This window comes from Mytilus edulis, chromosome 11 (genome assembly GCF_963676685.1).
Source record: "Mytilus edulis chromosome 11, xbMytEdul2.2, whole genome shotgun sequence".
Classification (NCBI taxonomy): domain Eukaryota; kingdom Metazoa; phylum Mollusca; class Bivalvia; order Mytilida; family Mytilidae; genus Mytilus; species Mytilus edulis.
In genome coordinates, this window is record NC_092354.1 from 76,220,517 (window position 1) to 76,244,447 (window position 23,931).

Here is a 23,931-nt window from a genome sequence, read left to right on the forward strand (position 1 = left end):
TACATCTATTGCATGGTCTAATTTTGTTGTTCATACTGAAGTAACTAGACCTACAGATGTTACGTAGCTGAAAAAATGCAGTTCTTGTTTTTCACACTCCGGAGCAGATGCCATTTTTTGCTCCTTTTTTAGCTGTTACTTTCAAAAGACTATGCTGTCATGAAAATGAACGACGAAGTACATTCCAGATGTTCTCCATTCACAGATTTTACAGGATTCTCTGATTTTTGAAGTGGCATAATCTCTGAGTAATTAATGGTGTTCACTCCAATAATACTTACATTCTTCTGTGATTTGATGGTTTTTACTTGTATGTGTGTTTCTAGTAATGCCAGAGCAAATACATAGTTTAGATCTACTATATATTAGGTAAATAGAGTTTATCTGATGCATGTGTTTCTACTGCCTATTATTATTTACATCAACTAGTCGATAGTTATTATTACAAGAAGGAATGGCATAATAAAAGGAGTCCAACTCCTAATTTTATTAAGAATACTGATGTTTGGTGAAGTGTTTACAGTACATTTCAACTCTGTATAAAAATGTGTATAGGTTCGACTGTTTTTGCTGTTATCTTCTAGCTTTTTTTAATAACTTCCATAATCATTTACCGTGTATTCTGTTAAAGATTTTTTTGAAATTAAAAATTTGTATTATAAAAGGTTAGAAAAGCAATATTCAAAATTAACAAATCTCTCAGTATAATCAATTCATGTAGACTTTTAGAAACACTTTTTGATACAATGGTACGTCAAATTTTATCATACGGAAGTAAAGTTTGGGTATTGAAGCAATTAATTTTTTTTTTTTTTTTTTTTTTAAATGTGCACACAATGTTGACCAATTGAATATGTTGAAAGAGAGGGTATCTTTGGCATAACTAGGCTAAGTGCACACACACTCGAAATTAAGAGCGGCAGATACATGCAAGTTAACATAGAAGAAAGGTTGGGCAAATTATGTCATGATCAAATATAGAAGAAGAAAAACATTTTATCTTGCACTTCACAAAATATGAACCACACAGAAATGTTCTTATATCAAAATTGTCCAATATTAAAAATTATGACAAACAATTCAAAACTGAGGATGAATATATCAAACTAGAAACAGAATAATAAGTTTTTTTAATCCTTTTTTTACTGATAAATGGACTGACATTCATGTATTTGGTTTTGATGTTATATTTTTTATTCTCATCGAATTTTGTCTAATGCTTAGTCCGTTTCTGTTTGTGTTACATTTTAATGTTGTGTCGTTGTTTTCCTCTTATATTTAATGCTTTTCCCTCAGTTTTATTTTGTTATCCAAATTTTGTTTTTTGTCCATAGATTTACTAGTTGGAAACAGCGGTATACTACTGTTGCCTTTATTCACATACTAGATGATCTCTACCCATTGTGGTAATTAAATGTTGTATAGGTGATGTTGTTTTTTTTTTCTTCATTAATCTATTTTTGTTTTGTTGATAGGATTCTGCATTCTGCAAGTACAACGCAATACACATGGACGTCACAAAACAGTTGATGGGGAAAAAGACACAGAACCACAGTCAAAGAATACACCAAAATTTGTGTCCGACTCCATCGAGGGACAATATAGATCTGCTGCAGTGGCATCTGACGCAGGAGCTCCATGTGCAAGGATAGGAACGTAAGATTAATACAGCTCAAAACATTATATCTATTTATGGTAGCACAATACAAAGATTTTATAACTCCGACTCCCAAGTTGTAACATGTTTTAACTTTCTTAATAATGCTTGAAATTTATAAAAGTGGTAATTTTAAATAGCTAATAGATAACTCTTTCAAATTAATGCAATGTTAGTATTATGCAACAATTATTCAACCAATTATAATGTTAACTGTGTCTAAAATATTTTTCACCAAATTTCCACTTTCAAATGAAATTAGCTTCTGCATAAGTATCCCTAGAGGGTTGATTTTATTATATGTTGTTTCTATGACCATTATCTACAAAAGCATGTCTCAGATTTCAGATAGAATGTATAGAACTAGTTTTACACCTAATCAAACATTATCTTCTTTTATGTGGTTAGGACGTTTACACTAGTTAAAGATTTATGAGAGAATGGAATACCATAAGGACAATTTGAGACACCATTTTGAAGCCCATGATGTGTTGATAAAGATTTCTTTAAATTTTTTGTATAGCTAAAGAGATGATGGAGCTAAATTCATTCAAGTGAACAGACCCAGATTTGGACACTCATTACTTAATAATTGATTACATAATGATTGCATTATAAAAATATTGCAGCCATTTAAAAGATTATTCTTCTATCTATCTATATATACCTCTTTTATTATTTTCTATGCTTTAATAAGAACGTTACAGCATTTTAAAAGTTATTGATTGGAGGTAAAAAAAAAATTACTACCTTAAAGGGGAATAATCCTTGCATAAATTTATTGTCTCCCATATTACTTTCTCTTCCATGTGCATGCAATAACTGTTCAGTGTTCTATTGAGATGTATTTTATTTTACTATATAGTAATAACACAAATCATTGTAATCATTATATAAAATTAAAAATCCGCAAGGGTCCATAATTGGATTATTAAAGTTTTCTTATTATCATTCTTATTCCTATATATTTACCTTTTGGTGGATGATTATACATGAAAGAACCTAAACAATATTTTACCTTAACGCTGTTGAAGAACAGGACGACCACATGAAGAAAAGACAATAAAATTACAGTGGAAAAATAAACAAAATAATAGTCATTGAACAACCAAAATATCCTTTTTAAAATCGGGATAGGCAGTTTTGTTCTCTCTATCTTTGACATTTTCCCTTGCATTTGAACTATTTCACAGCAACAACCATTAGATGTATATTAAGTTCACATATTGGTGACATTTTTAGTTTGAAATACAAGATAGCAATATAGTTAAAAGTGTGTCTATTGATTCAATGCAATAAACGAATGAAATCTGTAGGTCTTGGGTATCTTTGTGATCAGATAATATTTCATTGCAATTAGCAAACTGTTTGATTACAATAGATATTTATTAACGACAAAAATGATATAGCTTCGGTTCAAGACAGCGATTAAATGAGTTGCACACCTGTATTTCAACAGGAGAGAAAAAAACACTTAAAAAGGAAAACAATTACGACAGAAACCAAAAGACAAAACTGCTGCCTTGGATGTTAAAATCTTTTATATTGTTTATTGATAGAACACATATTTCTATGTATCAATATAAATGTCCTGTCTACTAATTTTCGAATGCAGACAAAATACCTGAAAAACTAAGCGACCGGGTTCAAAATTCAGCAATGACTTACAATCTGTTTTAGAGTTATTTAAGAAATAATTCCTTCATGTCATGTTCTATGCTCATTTTAACATGGGTAGGCATTATATTTGTCGATATTTTACACTGTTTCGATTCTAATATTACAAATACTATATATTTATAGGTCGAAGCGTACGAAAATACCGTAAAAATGTGTGGCTGCTCCCATGTCTTCCCCGAGGAGTCTGTATATTACATTTCATATTTGATCAGTTTAAAAACTACAAGCAGGGCAAATATATGTTGTTTGATAAAAATATATAATAAAAGTTTATGTTAGCTGCTTTAATGTAAATATTTAAAAGGATAACGAGGGAAATAACGTTAATATAAACAGTAAGTACGTGCGCATGTGTCAAACATATTTTTTTGTGCTCATTAGAAGACGGCTTTGATAACAAAGCGTAATAAGGACGTCATATTAGAATCTCATTTCAATCTTTTTAAAATTGCAAAGCTCGAGCGGGGTCATTCCTGTCTTCTTTTATTTTCATTTATAATCGGGTTATAATCATAGATTTATAGAACTATAGAATAACTCATCGAAGAATTCAAATAAATAAAAAACATTTAACGAATGACCAACAACACAACAATACACGAATGTTGGTACCTCATGATTTAGCTTTTTGATCTGTTAGACACGAGTTGTGAAATTATTGAATTATCATACTTTGACATAATATATAATAATAAAGTTAAAAGAATATCAAAAGTTTACAGATTATATAAATCATATTGATTTGCATTGTAGACACATCATGAAAAGCCGTCATGGGTCAGCTGTTGATGCAGCCATTGCCACTCTTCTATGTCAGTGTGTTTCAAACTTGCAAAGCTGCGGCATAGGAGGTGGATTCTTCATGACTGTTTTTAACAAGTAGGTATTCAAAATGAACTAAAGCGTATTGACTAAATCTGCTAACACTTACAACTAAAGCTTTTTCAATACCAGCCAAAAGATAAGAACAAACATGAAGGGAAAAAGAAGAGCTCAAATATCAAGAATCGTAGTGACGTCATATGTCCTATAAGGATAAACATAATATATAATTATTATATTACTGCTCATGTAGCACTGGTTGTACCGTCCGAAAAGCCATAAATTACGGTTTCCTGTAATGAATCGTATCTGGCTTGTGAAAAAGGCAAAATATACCACACCTTCTTATTCTTATAATTCATGCATATACATAAGTCTAATGTTATTTGAGACAATCAGAGTGTCTGAGTTAAGTACTTACAAAATGCATCAAAAAGCAAGTTTGCGTTAAACCTTCAGGTTTAAAACTGCTAAAAAAAAAATTATGAAATCGAAATCCTGCGTAAAGGGAACATCTAAAATTTACATTTTCCAATTTGTTTGCAATAAACTCTGAAACACCATTCACTTATAATTAAGTTGACTTGAACAACTGACCTTTTACACATGATGCTTACATATCGTTCCGTCTATGAGCCGGTTCAAATTAATAAACACTACTAACTTGTATATGAAAAAGGTACAGTAGATTTGATATATTAAACTGAGAATGGAAATGGGGAATATGTCAAAGATACAACAACCCGACCAAAGAGCGGATACCAGCCGAATGCCTCCAAGGGATCTTTAACGATGCGTGAATATCCTGCATCCGGTGGTGGTCCTCAACTAGTCCCTTAATAAACATGATAAAATTGTTTATTATAAAATTAAGAATGGAAATGGGGAATGTATTAGTTTAGCGATGAACTCCAAAGCATATAAATGTAATATATTTTATTCCAGGAAGAATAAATCTGCATACACGATCATTGCTCGTGAAACGGCTCCTGATGGCGCTAATGCGACCATGTTTGATGGCAGATCATCTACAGAAGGTACTGACATTTAAAGAACTTATGATGTTTTATTATAACGCTTTAATGAACAGAATGAGTCAGCTCCAAAATTGATATTGATTGTTTTTCGAATTGCAATTAACTATTTCTATGTAAACCCGTTTTGTCGACAATGAACACCTTGAAAACAATTATTATTTGGTAGAAATTTAAAGGGAGATAATTAAGTATTAGTTATAGATATTTTTCCCCGTCCACATGAAAATTTAACAGAGTCATTGATATTTAGATAGTAATTCGCACATAGATTAACAAATTTATAAAACCGATTGCATTGAATAACATTGATTTCACAGTGAAATAAAAACCAATAACTTCACATGTGAAAGAAACGTTGCCATTTCACTCCTCTGACGTCATATAACAATAGGCGTTGACAAGATGTCGATTATGTTAGATCAAAACAAATTGTGAATGCATACAAAAAGATATAGTTCCTTATATTTTGTACTTTAATTTCATAAAAAAAAAGCAATTTGCCAAAGCAATAAGAAGAATAACTAACCAAAGAATTCAAATATCGAAAAAAATATTCAACTCATAACCGGATAACACTGATGATTAACTCATGCAGTATGCGCATGCCTGAAATAATGTACCGTTTGGTCACTAGTTGAATGTTGGTCTCCCTTTGAATTCTCCGATTTTTTATTCTATAATTAAAGAGGTTCTTGATTTTAGGTGGTTTGGCTGTTGGGGTTCCTGGCGAGATACGTGGTTATTGGTTAGCTCATCAGATCGGTGGTAGACTTCCATGGAAAGAATTATTTCAGCCATCAATAAAATTATGTCGGGAGGGTATAGTGGTAGGAAACCCAACCGCTTTTGCCATATCTCGTCAAACTGAAAATATCAAAAAGTTTCAGGGATTAAAGTGAGTAATATTACATAGTTTACAACATACATCTGATTTGTATCAGATATCCGCTTTGTTCAGTACGGTTTATAATATCAAAACACCTGATTATAGAAAGTGTATTTGAAATTTAAACCACATGTCAAAATTGCTAGATTTATTGACTGCAACTATATACATATGCTCTAGCAACCTTAATTAACTCATGGTAGCTTAAATCCAGGTTATTCTTGATATACCGTTGACACGGGGGAGGGGGGGGGGAGGTCTAATTTCCATACATCCTACTGAATAACTTTTTGTATTAATTCCTATCGGAATATTTCCAAGACACTTACAAATCATTATAATCAGTATCGTTTTTTGTATAACTTATCTTTTTACGATATACTAGTACTTATAAGAGTATAAGAAATCTGCATCTCTATTTCAATTTTCCTTTACAAAATGTGCTTAAATAAGTTATTGCATAAGCAACATTCAACCTTGTAAATAACAGATAAGTTTAAATATGCAAGAAAAAACAATAATCTCCTCTGGGATTCAATGAAATAAAGGTAACAGTAGCCTGTTCGAAACGTCTGTTTTATTTGAAGGTGACATCTTTTATTGGTTATTTGGATATCTGAAAATCCTTAATTTTGACAGAAATTTAGTGGTAAACCCAGACACAGGGCGTTTATATGAGGCTGGGGATATTTTAAAAAGGCCAAAACTAGCCAGAACTTTAGAAACCATTGCTAACAAAGGTGTGGATGCATTCTATAATGGAGAATTGAGTAAAGATATAGCAGCAGACATACGAGATGCAGGTGAGTCATTCGTCACAACTCGGCCGATTTCGTATTTCAATCTTACGGATAAATGGAGAACAGTGGAGTCACCCGAGGTTTGCCGATTGGCGAGTGAATTGTACAAATCTAACAGATAAGGGTTTGTTGAATAATGCATTTCCACAGGTTTTGGGGCATTTTATCCTCTTGGTATTGCTTGAAAACAAACAAAAGTTTTGTATTAAGACAACCTTATCTTAGTTATAGCTTCTCATTGTAGATTTATTAGGGTGTAAACGCGTCGACATTATCACTATGTGTAATAAAGGAAGAGGCGAAATAAAGGCGCACATTAAATACGTTAACAACATGTACACCTTCATAAAAATATTTCAAACATTCAATTCTTATCGTTTCATTTTGATGCAGAAATAAAACAATTTATCATTTTACCTGTTCAATCAATTGTTAGGTGAGTTTTGTTAAAAATATTAAGATACAATGTTGTTATGAATACCACGTCTTGGTATAATAATGAAAGTTGCGTTCTTTTTATAAAAAAACCAAAACACTTCAAACCAACCACGCTTTGTTTATCTGCAATCAACATGAACTCCTTTCAAAAATGTATCCTATATTACTATGAATAAATAGACCACTTTCGAGTTCATCCGTCACCGGAAAAAAAATCGTCAATTATGCGCGCCTTTATGACGTTATTTACCAGAAAGGAGGGGTCACCTGTATCCCTGCACTATTTACGTTCATCAAGCGTCTTAGTGATCGACATTGTGCAGGATAAACTAGAAATAATGGTTGTTCTGTAGGTACTTAATGACAATTTCCTAATGACAGAAGTGCTAATTGTCAATTTTGAAAATGCAATTTGCCGAATAACTCGTACAATATAGAATTAAATTTTTCCAACCACTCAACATTGGAATGGAAGTGACGTCGCCCCTAAACGCACAAATGACGTTCACTTAAACAAGAGTTTTTGACGGGAATGCATCGAACTCGAAAGTTGTCTATAAGAACAACCTACACTGGTTTCATGCGTTACGTTATAGATAGTTCATGTATGTAGCAAGCTTCCGTAGTCTGCCATGTATAGATTCGTAAACGATTTCTGTCAATCGTAGCTATTTTGTCATTATCGTATAATTACATTAGGCTTTTCCAAAATGGCCGAGTAGTAGTGCTTGCGATGTACAGTCTTTCATTTAGTAAAGTCTGTTTCTGTTTACAGGTGGTATCATCACTGAGAACGACCTTGCTGGGTACACAGCACTAGTAAAGAATCCATTGGTAGTTAAACTAAACTCAGAGAGAACTGTGTTTTCTCCCCCACCACCATCAAGCGGAGCAATCGTACAGTTCATATTGAATATACTGGACGGTTCGTAGTAGTATTAATAGGAGTTGATCATACTTTATGAAAGCAACCATTTAACTTAAAAGGGAGGTAATAGTTTCTTGTCGCTGTCAATCAAATGATTTTATTTTCAAAATTAAAAACTACAAGGTATGTAAGGGACAGTCTAGATTCACAATAACTTATTTTCTTCAAGTTAGGGATCAGCATATTTGTTTTATGGGGAAAAAATATAACCCGCTCTCCAACCTTCCTTGATATTAAATGGTTGTTCCTTAAAAAAATGCGACATTTTCAAATTCTAAAGTGTTGTCCGCTGCGTTTGCAAATGGCGTCAACATATTTCCTTCAAGGCTGTTAAAAATGTCTGCTGCAGATATATAACGTTTTATGTTTGGTTTTTTGTACTAAGTTGTAGTATGAATGATAAGCGATGTAAGGTTAACGTGAAAGAGACAGTTACACAACGACTCATTTTACCAAAAGACAACTAGATGGAATCTCAACAAAAGTCTTAAAAGAAGAAAGATGTGCATATAATTCTCTTATCCCGCTTGACATTCAGTAATTTGTCAACTAGATACATTTATTTTTGCAATTATATTATAGGATATAACCTGAACGAGAAAAGTCTTTCTTGTCAACAAAAAGAAATAGTGACATGGCATAGATTTATAGAATCTTTTAAGTTTGGTTTTGCTAAACGAACGGGCCTTGGCGATGGAGATGTTGAAAACGAGGCTTTTAGAGAAAAATTAAACGAGGTAAGTACAGACTATATGTTTCAGAAGACAGTCAAATTAAGATTAAAGTTGAACGCAACTCACATGCTGCGAAGCCACAATCTCACGTTTAAAAGGCTCTAAGTATTTTAGTTGGACTACCTAGACCAATAAACTAGCGATGCGCTGTGTAACAATGCCTCTTTCAAAAATGCATACAAACTTCTATACAACCTTGAATGTCATATGGCGTATGTGTAAGCAAAATAAATAAGAATTTGTGAATTGTATTAATATTTTGAAAGTGCTTTTCTTGAAATACCTTCATCAGGAACGCTCAAGCCAAACACTTGAAATCCAACATAGCACTTCTCAACACCCCAATTCACCGATATTTTCAGAAAACATTTTAATATCATCAATTAACACTCTTTCACATCCCACACCCACCGGTCCTGAAACAAGTACCCGGCTATTGATTCTTATAATGTATCATTTTTGTATTCATATATTATCATCATATGTGATTATAGTTTCTCTGCACCTTAACGTCCAAGGAGTTTGCAGACCAGATACGTTCCCAGATTTCAGATAGCCAAACTTTTGGAACAGATTACTACGGGCCAACTTTTTTCGATAGATTAAATTCGTCCGGAACTTCACACTTGTCTGTACTGGCTCCTAATGGAGATGCTGTATCGGTAACCAGTACAATCAATTTCTTGTGAGTGATTGCGATAACATAAATATTAAGATTTTATTCTTCTCCGCATATACATTGTAAAGTAGTAAAAAGTAAAATCTCAAAAATACTGAACTCCGACGAAAATTCAAAATGGAAAATCCCTTATGAAATGGAAAAATCAAAAGTGTAATTATTTCAAACAAATGAATAACAACTGTCATATTCTTTACTTGTAATATACACACGAACGACTTAGGAATTGGTATATTGTGTACAGACGTCAGTGTCTGTTGGTTAAGACCAAACATTTGCTCCATCATTTCTTCGGCACTTCTTTGGATGTTTCGATCGCTTGGTTGCTGACTCATTTATTAGAATTATTTATAAGCCGGAGAAGTTAACAGCTGATTAGTTGATCGATCTAAGGGAAAATCGAAAGGCGTCTTACCTACCTATTGTCGAGCATTGAAGATATTAACTCTTAAGATTCAATTATAATAGGATGAACAATTTCTTCACAATGGCCATTATTATTGTATTTTTCTATATTTCAGTTTTGGATCTAAAGTAGTTGGAAGTCGGACCGGTATAATATTTAACAATCAGATGGATGATTTCTCTACACCAAACGCTAATGTTCCTGAATCACCAGCAAATTTTATTAAACCCGGGAAACGCCCACTTTCCTCAATGTCTCCTACTATTATAGTTGGTCCTGACGGCGTGGTAAATCTTGTCGTTGGAGCATCGGGTGGTACAAAGATAATTACATCAACAGTACTGGTAAGTTACACTACGTGGCATAATACCACTGATGGATAGTTATCAATAAATGATGTGCTTATCACATTTTGTTCTGATGTTTAGCAAGATAGACATTTGACAGATACTCTAACTGTTCGTTTCACGTTGACCATATTTCATCTTAAACATCTCTTTTAAAAAAATAATTGACATCCGGAAGTCTTTGACGTTGTAGTTATAAAGAAACAGATGACCAAAGGTACGATAAAGTTGAAATCAGATTAACTCTTTTCTTTGAACAGGAACTGTCAGAAGAACTATTCTAAAAAAATAACTAGAACATTAACATTAACAACACATTTAGAACACTATCCCGGAACAGATTTTTTCAGATTTAAATGCGAATATAGTCTCAAGATGCAATCACTAAATAGATCGTAAATGGTTCGAGCTTGTGTAACCTGTATTTGATTATCATGTTTTTCTTGTTCAGATAACAAGTTTAATATTTAGCTATGCACTTTATTATAATCTAAATTTGATTGCGGTATTTTAAAGAAAAATCAATGTTGTCTTTAGAACCTGTAAGACAGTGAAATATTCATGCATCCGTCAAATGTTCTGAATTATTCAATACAATTATAACATATAATTAGGCGAAGAATTGTATGCTTGTGTGTAATAACGCTTTTAGTGTAAGATAAGTGTTTGTTTGGTGTGGTTGATGGAGAAGGAGAACCCTCAGAAAACAATCCTCATTTTAATAAAATCAGCAATTATTGTTATTTAAAATTTAAGTTTTACACATATATCATTAAAAAAGATTTTAGATCAGATTTGACTGCATAGTTATTACTGTGATCACTAGGGCACCTACGAATGGAAATTTATAAACATGATAAAGGCACAACACCTCAAAATGAAAGCTGCAATATGTAATTGTCCAATACCTACATAAATTTAAAGTTCATATACAAATATTACAACTGTCTGGAAAGATATCCTGAACATATTTAATTTAGCTGTTTTATTTCGGACCGTTCAATTTTAGCGGTTTTGTGTTCTTGAACGTTTTATATTTTCATTTCTTTTTTGTACATACAACATCACTTCATTAACTTTTAATGTAATACAAAAACACATTTGCACATACTCAGCTTACTAATAAATGAATTATATACTACAAAAACAAAATGGTTTTTGTCAGGTTACTGTCTTAACACAATGGTTAGGTTTGAGTATAAAGGAAGCCATTGACAACAGAAGATTACATCATCGTTTACTTCCACCTCTTGTTGATGTAGAACGAGGATTTCCACAGGTAAATCTAACGTATAATCCGGCTCTGCATGTAGTATCCGTCTTGTATCTTATGCAAATAAAAATGAGTTATAAGTCTAATTTAGTGATGCACATTCTAGGAAGAGCGGACAAGATTGTAACTATGACAATTGGAACATATTCATCGGCATCTATTAAACAGATATTCCATCACAGTTTAAAATTAATATGCAGGAGCAGGAATTGTTTACCCCTCTGAAGCATTTGAGACAGTATTGTAACATCACACATACGAACAATTTGTAAAACTGTGTTGTTAAAGGCTTGACTCAGCATACTAAGACTGAGAACACAAAAACCTTAACAAAAAGATAAAAACATAACAAACGATACAAATTTTTCCAATGTCTTTGTTTAAAATATTGGTGTAAAGACAATGCAATGCGCTTCAAAATCCAAAATACCTCATTGAGCATGGACGTAAAAATAAAAACGTTATAGTACTAAATTTTTTTAGGGAATCATCGAATGAGATGAATACAAAAGCATTTAATAAAAATGCTTGTCGATGTAACTGATTTTAATCAACCAGTATAAAAATAATCAGAAACCCAATGCAAGCAAACCATGTTACCGCACAGTTTTTAATCTTGCGAAACCGAAAATGAATTAAAAATGTTTCTAATTAAAACAAAATAACAAAACGCTTAAATTAAGACAAAAGCAATTGAGGGAAAAAATATGACCGCTAGCAATATTTGCTTATTTAATTGCAGTCTCTTGACATAGGAAATGCAATACGACAGTGGCAAATTTTAAGTTGTCTGTGATCGTTCAAGCAATTCTATCCTGGGACTGCTGTTTGTTTCTTAGTATTCACTGATCACATGCAAATTCCTAACTTGATTTTTCAATTTTACTTTAGTATTTATCTTTCCAATTAGCTCATGTCACAAGACAAACTGATATTTTATAAAAAATCTTCTTAAATTTTAGTTTATTCTTGATGGATTAGTGTCACGTGGACATAATATAACAGTACAAGGCAGTGCAGGGTCTGTAGTACAAGGTATACTTCAGCGACGAGAAGGCTGGGTTACTGCTAACTCCGATTTCCGCAAGGAGGGGTTGTCCGATGGATTTTGATAATACAGACACTTCAGTGTTCCAGCTAGGATTTGAAAATAGAGGTCCTCGTATATTATATTTTGTTGTTTTTTTATGCATAATAAACGATTAATAGCTATAACCCATTGATATATGTATGTTTATTTAGACAGACGTTGATCGGCAAATAATTTTTGGTTGTTCAGGGCTTACACCATAATGTATGTAAACTTCGTTTCAAATTTAGACCAACAATATAAGATATAGGCTATTTTTTTTTTATTTTGTACAATATATCTATCCCATCTTTGCTAGCCAAGGGTTACGATCCAATACCTCCCCCTCCACCACCCTTGGCACATTAGGCCAACATTTGTGAAAAAAATTTGCGCTATCTTTTGGTTGATTATTACCACATCAATTCCGAATACATTAAATTTTACAAATGGTAGCAGTTGAACTCTATTCAGTATTGTAGCGTCTTGAATTTACAGGAAACGAAAATATACGTTGACATTCCAACATTTGTGCAAGAAACATACAGCATAACATTTAGATTATCACAAAAAGAGGAATGAAAGATACCAGAGGGACAGTCAAACTGATACATCGAAAATAAACTGACATCGCCTGGCTAAAAATGAAAGAAAATACACAGACAAAAAATATAACACATGTCACAACATAGACAACTAATTAATAAGCAACACGAACCCCACCAAAAATAATTGGTGATCGCCTGTGCTCCGGAAGTGTTAGATGCTCCTGTTCCAAATGTGGCACCCGTCGTGTTACTTACAATGTATGTTATAACAAATCTGGTAAATAGTCTAATTCGGTAGGTCACGTTCATGAAAGGTTGAGGGATTGTCACTAAATATCATCGTATGTTATTTTTCAGCATCTCGCAATTGTTTCCCTATATTTTCTACATTTACACGTGATCATGTCATTGGCAACTATTGATTGGATACAGTCAGTTACGACTGTATCCAACTAAAATCATTACCTCTTAGATCCGTTATTCTCTTCTAATCTTCTTATCAATGATAACGTACAGGAGAGTGGGTAGTAATTCTTGTCTAGCGAAAATGGATTTATCCATGTCATTCACATTGACTTTTTTCATGAAACAAAGCAAAACCAACTCTATCAATTTGTCTTTTAGTTTGGAATGGATAATACTTGTGTAAAATTTAAAACAGATCACATGACCTCTGGAATAAATCGTACGTAATGAATAGATTCAATGATACTGTTTAATTGGCGTTCCCTTTTGCGAAAACTTGATTATAAAAAGAAGATCTGGTTTTGTTGCCAATGAGACAACTCTTCAGAAAACACCACGTGACACATAAACAAACGGCAACCACTAAATTACTGGCTCCTGACTTTGGACATCCAGATACATACAAAATGAGGCGGGATTAAACATGTTAGCGACGTGTTATAACTTATCTTCCTGTTTTAACAACAACAGTTGAAAAAACCAAACAGAAAATAATAAACAGAACTATGATCATACATATGATGTCATAAGGTTGTCCTACCATCGACATGTACATTTTTTTTATATGCATCCACATAAAAGACAAGTTCAGACTGTAAAAAATGAAAAACAACAAATTTGATTAAGCTTAGCTAACCGTAGTAATATTTCATGTCTGTCAGTTTTGATTGGCTTAAATACGGAATGATTTACAGCTTGATGTAGCGCATATAAATGTATATTGTTGTAGACGGTATATTTACCTTCAAAAGTCCGTTTGTTTATTTTTGTTGTCAGGTACTGTCTTTTTAGTATATTGACCACACTCCATTTTTCAATAACATCATGTTAGAGCATTAAACAATAAAATCAAATGCGAACAAAATTGTGTTGATATATTTTTGTGATAAATAATTCAAAAGGAATATTTGAATGTTTCGTCATATGTTTATTTGTCAATAGTCCAAAACTCAGTCACTTTAATTTTAGCGTTTCCTCCATTTCCGCCATTCCCACCGGTCCAACGACCACCGTTTTCTCCACTACCTCCATATCGACCGCTTCCTCCATTACCACCGTCCCAAGTACCACCGTTTCCACCTCTCCCGTAGTTCAAACTGTCTCCTCCATTCCCGTCGTTCCATGTTCCACCGTTTCCTCCATTCCGTCCGTTTTCTCCAGTCCCGCCGTTCCAAGTACCGCCGTTTCCGCCATTTTCAAATCTGGGCTTCCAAGAAGGTTGAAGCTTTGGTCCTTGAAAATGAAACACGTCATAATTAAAGTGTTGGGTCAAAAGTAATCACTTCTTGAGAAATCAAAATTATTAAAACCTGTTTTAAGAGACCACTTAAGAGAGAAAAAATGTGGTCTCTTAAGACATGTGGACTTTAAAAACAGGTTTAATCTATTTGAAATGTACTCAAGAGGGATCTAAAATTAATAGACTTTCAACACAGGTTTTGCTTTATACAGGTGGTCTCTTAAGCATGTTTGACTGTTATTACAATAAATAGGCTAACGGTATCAAGTATTTATATGAAGCAGCATTCCTACAAAACCTTCTAAAATACGAAAGGAATTATTAAATTTAAGTTCAGAAATAGTGGGGAAGTCCTAAATCAGCATTTCAATGAGTTCTTCAATCAAATCTTAATTGATATTTAGGAAGCTACTGAAAGTAGGTTTATATCTTGAAATAATTTTTTAAATCACCACAGAGAAACGACTTCAAACTGAATCTATGACAAACCTGACGAATTCAGTTTAATATTTTAACTTTTCATCTTATACATGTAGTAGGAACACATCTAAGTCTCAATCGAGGGACACATTTATCAATCAACAATCCTCGGGTGACTCCGCTACTGTCCTTTTATGAGGTACGGAATCGGCCGAGTTGTGACGAATGATAAATTAATGTCTCAATCGATGCCTTGCGCACGTGCATGTTTAACAATTTAAATATATCATTTTCATAATCATATTGGAGAACCTTTTGCATAATTCAGAGATGGTTCGTCAATACTGGTCATTACAGCCACAAACAAAACTTATTAATAGGTAATTTTGACAGTTTTTACGTTTGGTTGTAACACGCTTCAGTACGGCTAATCACAAGACATACCACTTAAGCTGAATAAGCTACATTATTACGATGTCAGCATATGCATCGTGTCATTTGTCAAAGTTGAATTCAAACATTGATAGATCTTGTTAATACAAAAAAAATCAATTATAAGAGGCAAACAACACCGTCAGCAAACGACAATGCAACATACATAGAAACAAACTATAAGTTGATATTCCTGACTTGACACAGGGCATTCTAAAACAAAAATGTGGGTTGTACCTTGTGTGAATGCTAGCCGAATCTCGCACTTTATGGTAATGTTAAATATACCGCTTAAATGACAACAGTAAATGTACATTACGGGTAAACAATACAAATAAATGCAAAAACACCCAAAGACGGAAAAATACATAAATAGATAATAAAATAGTACATGTCGACATGTTAATCACAAAATGATAACGGACAACTAAAATTGATTATACAGTACACATAAACAGCTCTGTGTGTCTGTCACACGAATGTATCAACGCCACAAAAATTAAAGTCACAGTATTACACGGGTGTCATTCGGATTATCGAGAGAAACGAGCGTGAAAGAATACCTAACGGCGGTCAAGTATTTAGCGACTATCGTGAAAGTTCTGGTAACGGATCGTGAAAGACATTAAATCGAGAAGACATATGAAAGGTTAATACATATTCTAATTAAATTAATTACACAGACTAATTTACGACAAAATAAAACTGTCTGTCAAAATGGTTCAACATTATGATCAGTATATCAGAATATCCAGTTTTAAAAGTACATAGTTATTACAAAACAACAAAAGGCAGATTGCTTCTCGACATTTCAATGACATAAAAAATGTAAACAAACATGATTTTTTCACAAATTCGACTAGAAAACCTACTTTAATACGAATAAGGGCATTATATTTGAATTTATCATAGTTATTTTGTATGAACATAATATTAAACTTGGTAAATAAAGAACTATGTACACAAAAATGGATTTTTTGGATCGTGAAAGATCATGAACCGTTTTTTTGAAGATCGTGAAAAGGATCGTGAAAGATCTGATGCTACGAAGACGTTCAAATTTTTCTTCAATTATATCATAGTTGATATTTGTTATTGGTATTGAGAAAAGCTATATAGGTCAACATCCTCAATATGTTTAAGCTTTTCAAAGTTTAAATATTTTCAGAAAATGAAATGTAAAATAGTTGGATGATTGTAGAATGAAACGTTTTATTGTCATATGAAGTACTCACTTATCACGAGTTATAGGATATCCACATTTGGTATATTGGATCCTATAAACTACATGTCCGTCAGATAGGATTTATCTGACCCCGAATTTGTCTTATTTCATGGATGAAGATTCATTTTTGTGGTCAAGTCCGCGTATCGCGGATTCGTTAAGCGTTAGAATAAGTGTCTGTTGTTATGATTGTGAGGTGTAAATTTTCGACTTCTGCAAGGTTTCAACTGACATTGAACCCATTATCATGCATCATTCGGCAATGCTCGTTTTATGTCGTCTAGCCTTTGGATATATACCTGTATGCTATAGCGCCATGGCATTTCGTGTATGGTGTACATGTCTGTTTGCATGTTTCATAAATGACCATAATGACGTCAATTGTATTTGATATATTGAATGATAGAAATATGTCTATGGCTGGCTGTCGATCAGGGTTCATATACTTTTGACCTTATGTTTCGAATTAATTGGCCAGCATAACTTTTAAGGATCGGAACACATTTATTTGGTCTACGGGATATTTGTAGAGATCTGTATGTCATGGTTCATCTGACCTTGCACTCTTTTTATTAACCATTGACAATCATAATTTTTAAAAAATGTGGTATGATTACCAAAGAGACAATTATCCACAAGAAACCAAAGTGACACAGACATGAACAACCATAGGTCAACGTACGGCCTTCAACAATGAGCAAAGCCCATACCGCATAGTCAGCTATAACAGGCCCCCATAGTGACAATGTAAAACAATTAAAATGAGAAAACTAACGGCCTTATTTGTATAAAAAAAAATGAACGAATACCAAATATGTAACACATAAACAAACAACAACCACTGAATTACAGGCTCCTGACTTTGGACAGGCACATACATTAATCATGTTAATAATGTGGCGGGGTTAGATACGTTATTGGGATCCCAACCCTCTCCCGAATCTGGGACAGTGGTATAACTGTACAACATAAGAACGAACTATAAAAATCAATAGAAAAGGTTTAATTCATCAGATGGACAAAAATACATTAAGCGCATTTGACACTTCTAGTAAAACCCTTGATATTATAGACGTTCCATAACATTAACTATCATAAGTAAAGCAGACGAGACATTACAGCATTTGCGATTTGGTATTCTGTAGTCTGTAGTATATAGTTAAATCAATCCACATCTGCGTTGTATATACAGAACTTAAGAAAGTACTGTTGCACAAAATATTGGTTATCGTTCAATCTCAAATTACTCATGAAAGATGCTGTTTTGCTATAATTTTTTGTTTGATTGATATCATTTTGGTTTCAACGTTGCATATTCATATTATTGGCTATCAGTGAATAGTGTCAGTCTGCATGAATTGCACTTGACCGATTCTCAGAGCTGAATCTTTCAAACTTATCTAGAGATGTTTAGTTGTTGTTTTTAAACTTTCGAGGTAAAGCGTTGAATAAAAAAAAGCTTTAATGTTCATCCTTATCAAAATAGTTACAGGCTTCAACCAGTTTCAGGTTTATCAAATGGTAAAAGAAATACTGATTTCTGATTACTAGTTATATGTCTGGTCACGCATTATCTTTCACGATCAAAATAATGCGTTGCCTGATCTTTCACGATCAAGTTTGATGGATATTCAACAAATTCAAGGTTTTCATATACAAATCAATGCTTTTAAGAGGAGAACATACCTTAATTTTACTGTACTATCAGATACACCAAAGATTACATTTCAAATATATCACGATGAACTGAAACATAACCATTATAGTCACAAAAAGCGTGTTATTTGTAATTAATTGCATATAAATGCATTGCGCCTTTTGTGTTTTTTCATAAAGTACTGCATATTTTCTCTTTCTGATTTCACAGTGATGTTGGGGAAGTTAAACCATTTTGACAGACATATTTTTTTATTCGGATTTGTTCCGCGTTTTGAAAATTAAGCAATATTTTTAAAGATTCTGACCTGGAATTCCCATTAAATGTCTTTCACGATCCGTTACCAGAGATTTCACGATCGTCGCTCAATACTTGACCGCCGTTAGATATTCTTTCACGATCATTTCTCTCGATAAACCGAATGACACCCGTGTAATAGAAATGGATGAAAAATCAAGATGAGGTTTCTAATTATGGTATCTAATGTAATTTATAACAATTACAAGAATAATAATATAATGTTATAGTAATTTTGCAACTAACTATGTCGGTCTTTCTACCTAAAGACACGAAACAATATCCGATAAGAATTTATCATAGTTATTTTGTATGAACATAATATTAAACTTGGTAAATAAAGAACTGTGTACACAAAAATGGATTTTTTGGATCGTGAAAGATCATGTACCGTTTTTTTGAAGATCGTGAAAAGGATCGTGAAAGATCTGATGCTACGAAGACGTTCAAATTTTTCTTCAATTATATCATAGTTGATATTTGTTATTGGTATTGAGAAAAGCTATATAGGTCAACATCCTCAATATGTTTAAGCTTTTCAAAGTTTAAATATTTTCAGAAAATGAAATGTAAAATAGTTGGATGATTGTAGAATGAAACTTTTTATTGTCATATGAAGTACTCACTTATCACGAGTTATAGGATATCCACATTTGGTATATTGGATCCTATAAACTACATGTCCGTCAGATAGGATTCATCTGACCCCGAATTTGCCTTATTTTATGGATGAAGATTCATTTTTGTGGTCAAGTCCGCGTATCGCGGATTCGTTAAGCGTTAGAATAAGTGTCTGTTGTTATGATTGTGAGGTGTAAATTTTCGACTTCTGCAAGGTTTCAACTGACATTGAACCCATTATCATGCATCATTCGGCAATGCTCGTTTTATGTCGTCTAGCCTTTGGATATATGCCTGTATGCTATAGCGCCATGGCATTTCGTGTATGGTGTACATGTCTGTTTGCATGTTTCATAAATTACCATAATGACGTCAATTGTATTTGATATATTGAATAATAGAAATATGTCTATGGCTGGCTGTCGATCAGGGTTCATATACTTTTGACCTTATGTTTCGAATTAATTGACCAGCATAACTTCTAAGGATCGGAACACATTTATTTGGTCTACGGGATATTTGTAGAGATCTGTATGTCATGGTTCATCTGACCTTGCACTCTTTTTATCAACCATTGACAATCATAATTTTTAAAAAATGTGGTATGATTACCAAAGAGACAATTATCCACAAGAAACCAAAGTGACACAGACATGAACAACCATAGGTCAACGTACGGCCTTCAACAATGAGCAAAGCCCATACCGCATAGTCAGCTATAACAGGCCCCCATAGTGACAATGTAAAACAATTAAAATGAGAAAACTAACGGCCTTATTTGTATAAAAAAAAATGAACGAATACCAAATATGTAACACATAAACAAACAACAACCACTGAATTACAGGCTCCTGACTTTGGACAGGCACATACATTAATCATGTTAATAATGTGGCGGGGTTAGACACGTTATTGGGATCCCAACCCTCCCCCGAATCTGGGACAGTGGTATAACTGTACAACATAAGAACGAACTATAAAAATCAATTGAAAAGGCTTAATTCATCAGATGGACAAAAATACATTAAGCGCATTTGACACTTCTAGTAAAACCCTTGATATTATAGACGTTCCATAACATTAACTATCATAAGTAAAGCAGACGAGACATTACAGCATTTGCGATTTGGTATTCTGTGGTCTGTAGTATATAGTTAAATCAATCCACATCTGCGTTGTATATACAGAACTTAAGAAAGTACTGTTGCACAAAATGTTGGTTATCGTTCAATCTCAAATTACTCATGAAAGATGCTGTTTTGCTATAATTTTTTGTTTGATTGATATCATTTTGGTTTCAACGTTGCATATTCATATTATTGGCTATCAGTGAATAGTGTCAGTCTGCATGAATTGCACTTGACCGATTCTCAGAGCTGAATCTTTCAAACTTATCTAGAGATGTTTAGTTGTTGTTTTTAAACTTTCGAGGTAAAGCGTTGAATAAAAAAAAGCTTTAATGTTCATCCTTATCAAAATAGTTACAGGCTTCAACCAGTTTCAGGTTTATCAAATGGTAAAAGAAATACTGATTTCTGATTACTAGTTATATGTCTGGTCACGCATTATCTTTCACGATCAAAATAATGCGTTGCCTGATCTTTCACGATCAAGTTTGATGGATATTCAACAAATTCAAGGTTTTCATATACAAATCAATGCTTTTAAGAGGAGAACATACCTTAATTTTACTGAACTATCAGATACACCAAAGATTACATTTCAAATATATCACGATGAACTGAAACATAACCATTATAGTCACAAAAAGCGTGTTATTTGTAATTAATTGCATATAAATGCATAGCGCCTTTTGTGTTTTTTCATAAAGTACTGCATATTTTCTCTTTCTGATTTCACAGTGATGTTGGGGAAGTTAAACCATTTTGACAGACATATTTTTTTATTCGGATTTGTTCAGCGTTTTGAAAATTAAGCAATATTTTTAAAGATTCTGACCTAGAATTCCCATTAAATGTCTTTCACGATCCGTTACCAGAGATTTCACGATCGTCGCTCAATACTTGACCGCCATTAGATATTCTTTCACGATCATTTCTCTCGATAAACCGAATGACACCCGTGTAATAGAAATGGATGAAAAATCAAGATGAGGTTTCTAATTATGGTATCTAATGTAATTTAGAACAATTACAAGAATAATAATATAATGTTATAGTAATTTTGCAACTAACTATGTCGGTCTTTCTACCTAAAGACACGAAACAATATCCGATAAGAATGACAAATACAACTTCTTAACTAAATACATAAACGCTGGATTAACAAATACCGAAACAATTCCTTAATATAGCAATGCAAATTCACACTTGGTAAAACAGTCATATAATGGAATAGTTCACGTTCGATACTTAAAAGACAAGTCGACATAAACAGTCAACAACAATCTAAGACGTAGAAAACATATCCTTAGTTAGGACTAAGTTACACACATGTATTGTCTTATTGATTATCAGACTTTATAAAACGTGAAATAAAACAGGTGTATGTTATACTTTTAGTATTTAAAAACTGATAAGTCATCAGAATAAAAAAGTACACTTAATAACAACTGAATAAGTATAAAAATAAGAAAAAAAATCCTTTCAAAATAAAACATTTGAAGAAATAAAACTGATGGCAAACTATTGATTAACAAGAATGTGTCCCAAGTACACAGATGCTCCCATCTGCACTATCATTTTCTATGTTCATCGATTAAATCTCTAATTTGGCATTAAAATTAGAAATATCATATTGACCATGTTTACTAAATTTTAGGTTGATTGGACTCTAACTTCATCAAAAACTACATCGACAAAAAACTTTAACCTAAACCGGGACGAACATACGCACGGAATAACGGACGAATGGACGGACGGATGGATAGACAGACGGACGCACAGAACAGAAAATATAGTGGCCATAAACGGGGCATACCAATTAAATTTAATTGTCATTTACCAGATCTGTTCCAGGAATGCTTTTCAATAAAAACTCCAGAGTTTAATGATAAAGAGAAATAAGATTTTAGGAATCATGTGAACAACATAAATGATAATTAATATACATGTACTTACTCCTAACCCAAGTTCCAGAAACTCCTACAACCAGACATACGATTAAGATGATAGAAAGCTTCATTTTCCACTTTGTCAGAGGAGTACATATTATTTATAGTCTTGATGAGGACATACAAACACGGATATACATGTTAGTAAGACAACGGGATGTATTTTAATTGAAATGAAAAGTGTTAACCAGGCTTAACATTTTGAACGTTAGAATTGCCTTTTGTAATAATTTAAAAAAAAAACACAGTCACTGTTTGTTCACTTTTTCTCACAGCTATTTCAGACAAAATGTTTTCATAAAAAATGTATTTAGAAATAAAAAAGCATTATTGTACAATGAACGAATCCGAAGTAGTAGTTGTATCTGTATGAAAGCCGAGAAGGACCATTCAAATTTCAAAATTCAGTATTTGCATGGTATTATTTGTTCATTACCTTTAGTTTATTTTGTAATTGTGCCACACGTCGACTGCCTAATAGCAAATAAATGCGAAATTGTTGACCACTGCTTTGTCTTTTCTCAAAATGACTCCATAAAGGAGCAACTATCTTCAAAAAAGGGGGGATGTTATATTTTTTTCTGAGTCAGAATGTTTTTTCGCGCGAACGCTTTTATGAGTTTTTTAAACGCTACCAATCAAATCATTTTTTCAATACTTGACACGGTAAGGTATGAGAAAACATAGTATTCAGATTTTTTTTTGTGTCATCTGCTTGGCCAGAGTATGTTTTTTCTATCATTATGGAATCAGAATATTTTTTATGGAAAAAACGACCCTTGTTTTTGAGTCAAATTGTCGTTTCCTAACTTCTAGAATAGTTGTCCAAGAAATTTGATGGAAATAAATCATACTTTTATGTTCAATGATAAATTGCAAGATACACACAATATTCGTAGAGTGTGGGATAAATTAGAAGTAAATTTTCCTGTGAGCTCTTACTTGTGAGAGAGAAAAAGATATATTTTGTTGTTTCGGTGGAGATAAAATAATACGGATATTGATAAAGTAATGGGATGTGTTTCAATTGGTTTTAGTATTTATCGGCATATGCAGATTTCCGATACTTGAGCGATGTTGATAATATTCTTTTCTGTTGTACACAAGACGGAAATTAAAGCTGATTGGATACAAGCTTCATTTTTCGTTTGATATGTAAGAGTTTAATGTTAACCAAGGTTCAAGGGTATTATCAAA

The 23,931-nt window shown here is 32.8% G+C and overlaps 1 protein-coding gene across 1 annotated transcript in view; it reads left to right on the plus strand.

The window, feature by feature from the left end:
- The window catches only part of LOC139494605 (glutathione hydrolase 1 proenzyme-like), a 40,067-nt gene extending 27,268 nt beyond the window's left edge, over nt 1–12,799 (plus strand). Inside the window, exons 8-19 of the mRNA XM_071282764.1 lie at nt 666–774; nt 1,476–1,656; nt 4,091–4,216; nt 5,105–5,196; nt 5,899–6,091; nt 6,722–6,885; nt 8,096–8,245; nt 8,831–8,985; nt 9,477–9,667; nt 10,183–10,411; nt 11,580–11,693; nt 12,650–12,799. Coding sequence (XP_071138865.1) covers nt 666–774; nt 1,476–1,656; nt 4,091–4,216; nt 5,105–5,196; nt 5,899–6,091; nt 6,722–6,885; nt 8,096–8,245; nt 8,831–8,985; nt 9,477–9,667; nt 10,183–10,411; nt 11,580–11,693; nt 12,650–12,799 — 1,854 coding nt within the window. The remainder of the gene's footprint in view (nt 1–665; nt 775–1,475; nt 1,657–4,090; nt 4,217–5,104; nt 5,197–5,898; nt 6,092–6,721; nt 6,886–8,095; nt 8,246–8,830; nt 8,986–9,476; nt 9,668–10,182; nt 10,412–11,579; nt 11,694–12,649) is intronic.
- Nucleotides 12,800–23,931: the final 11,132 nt, after the last annotated feature.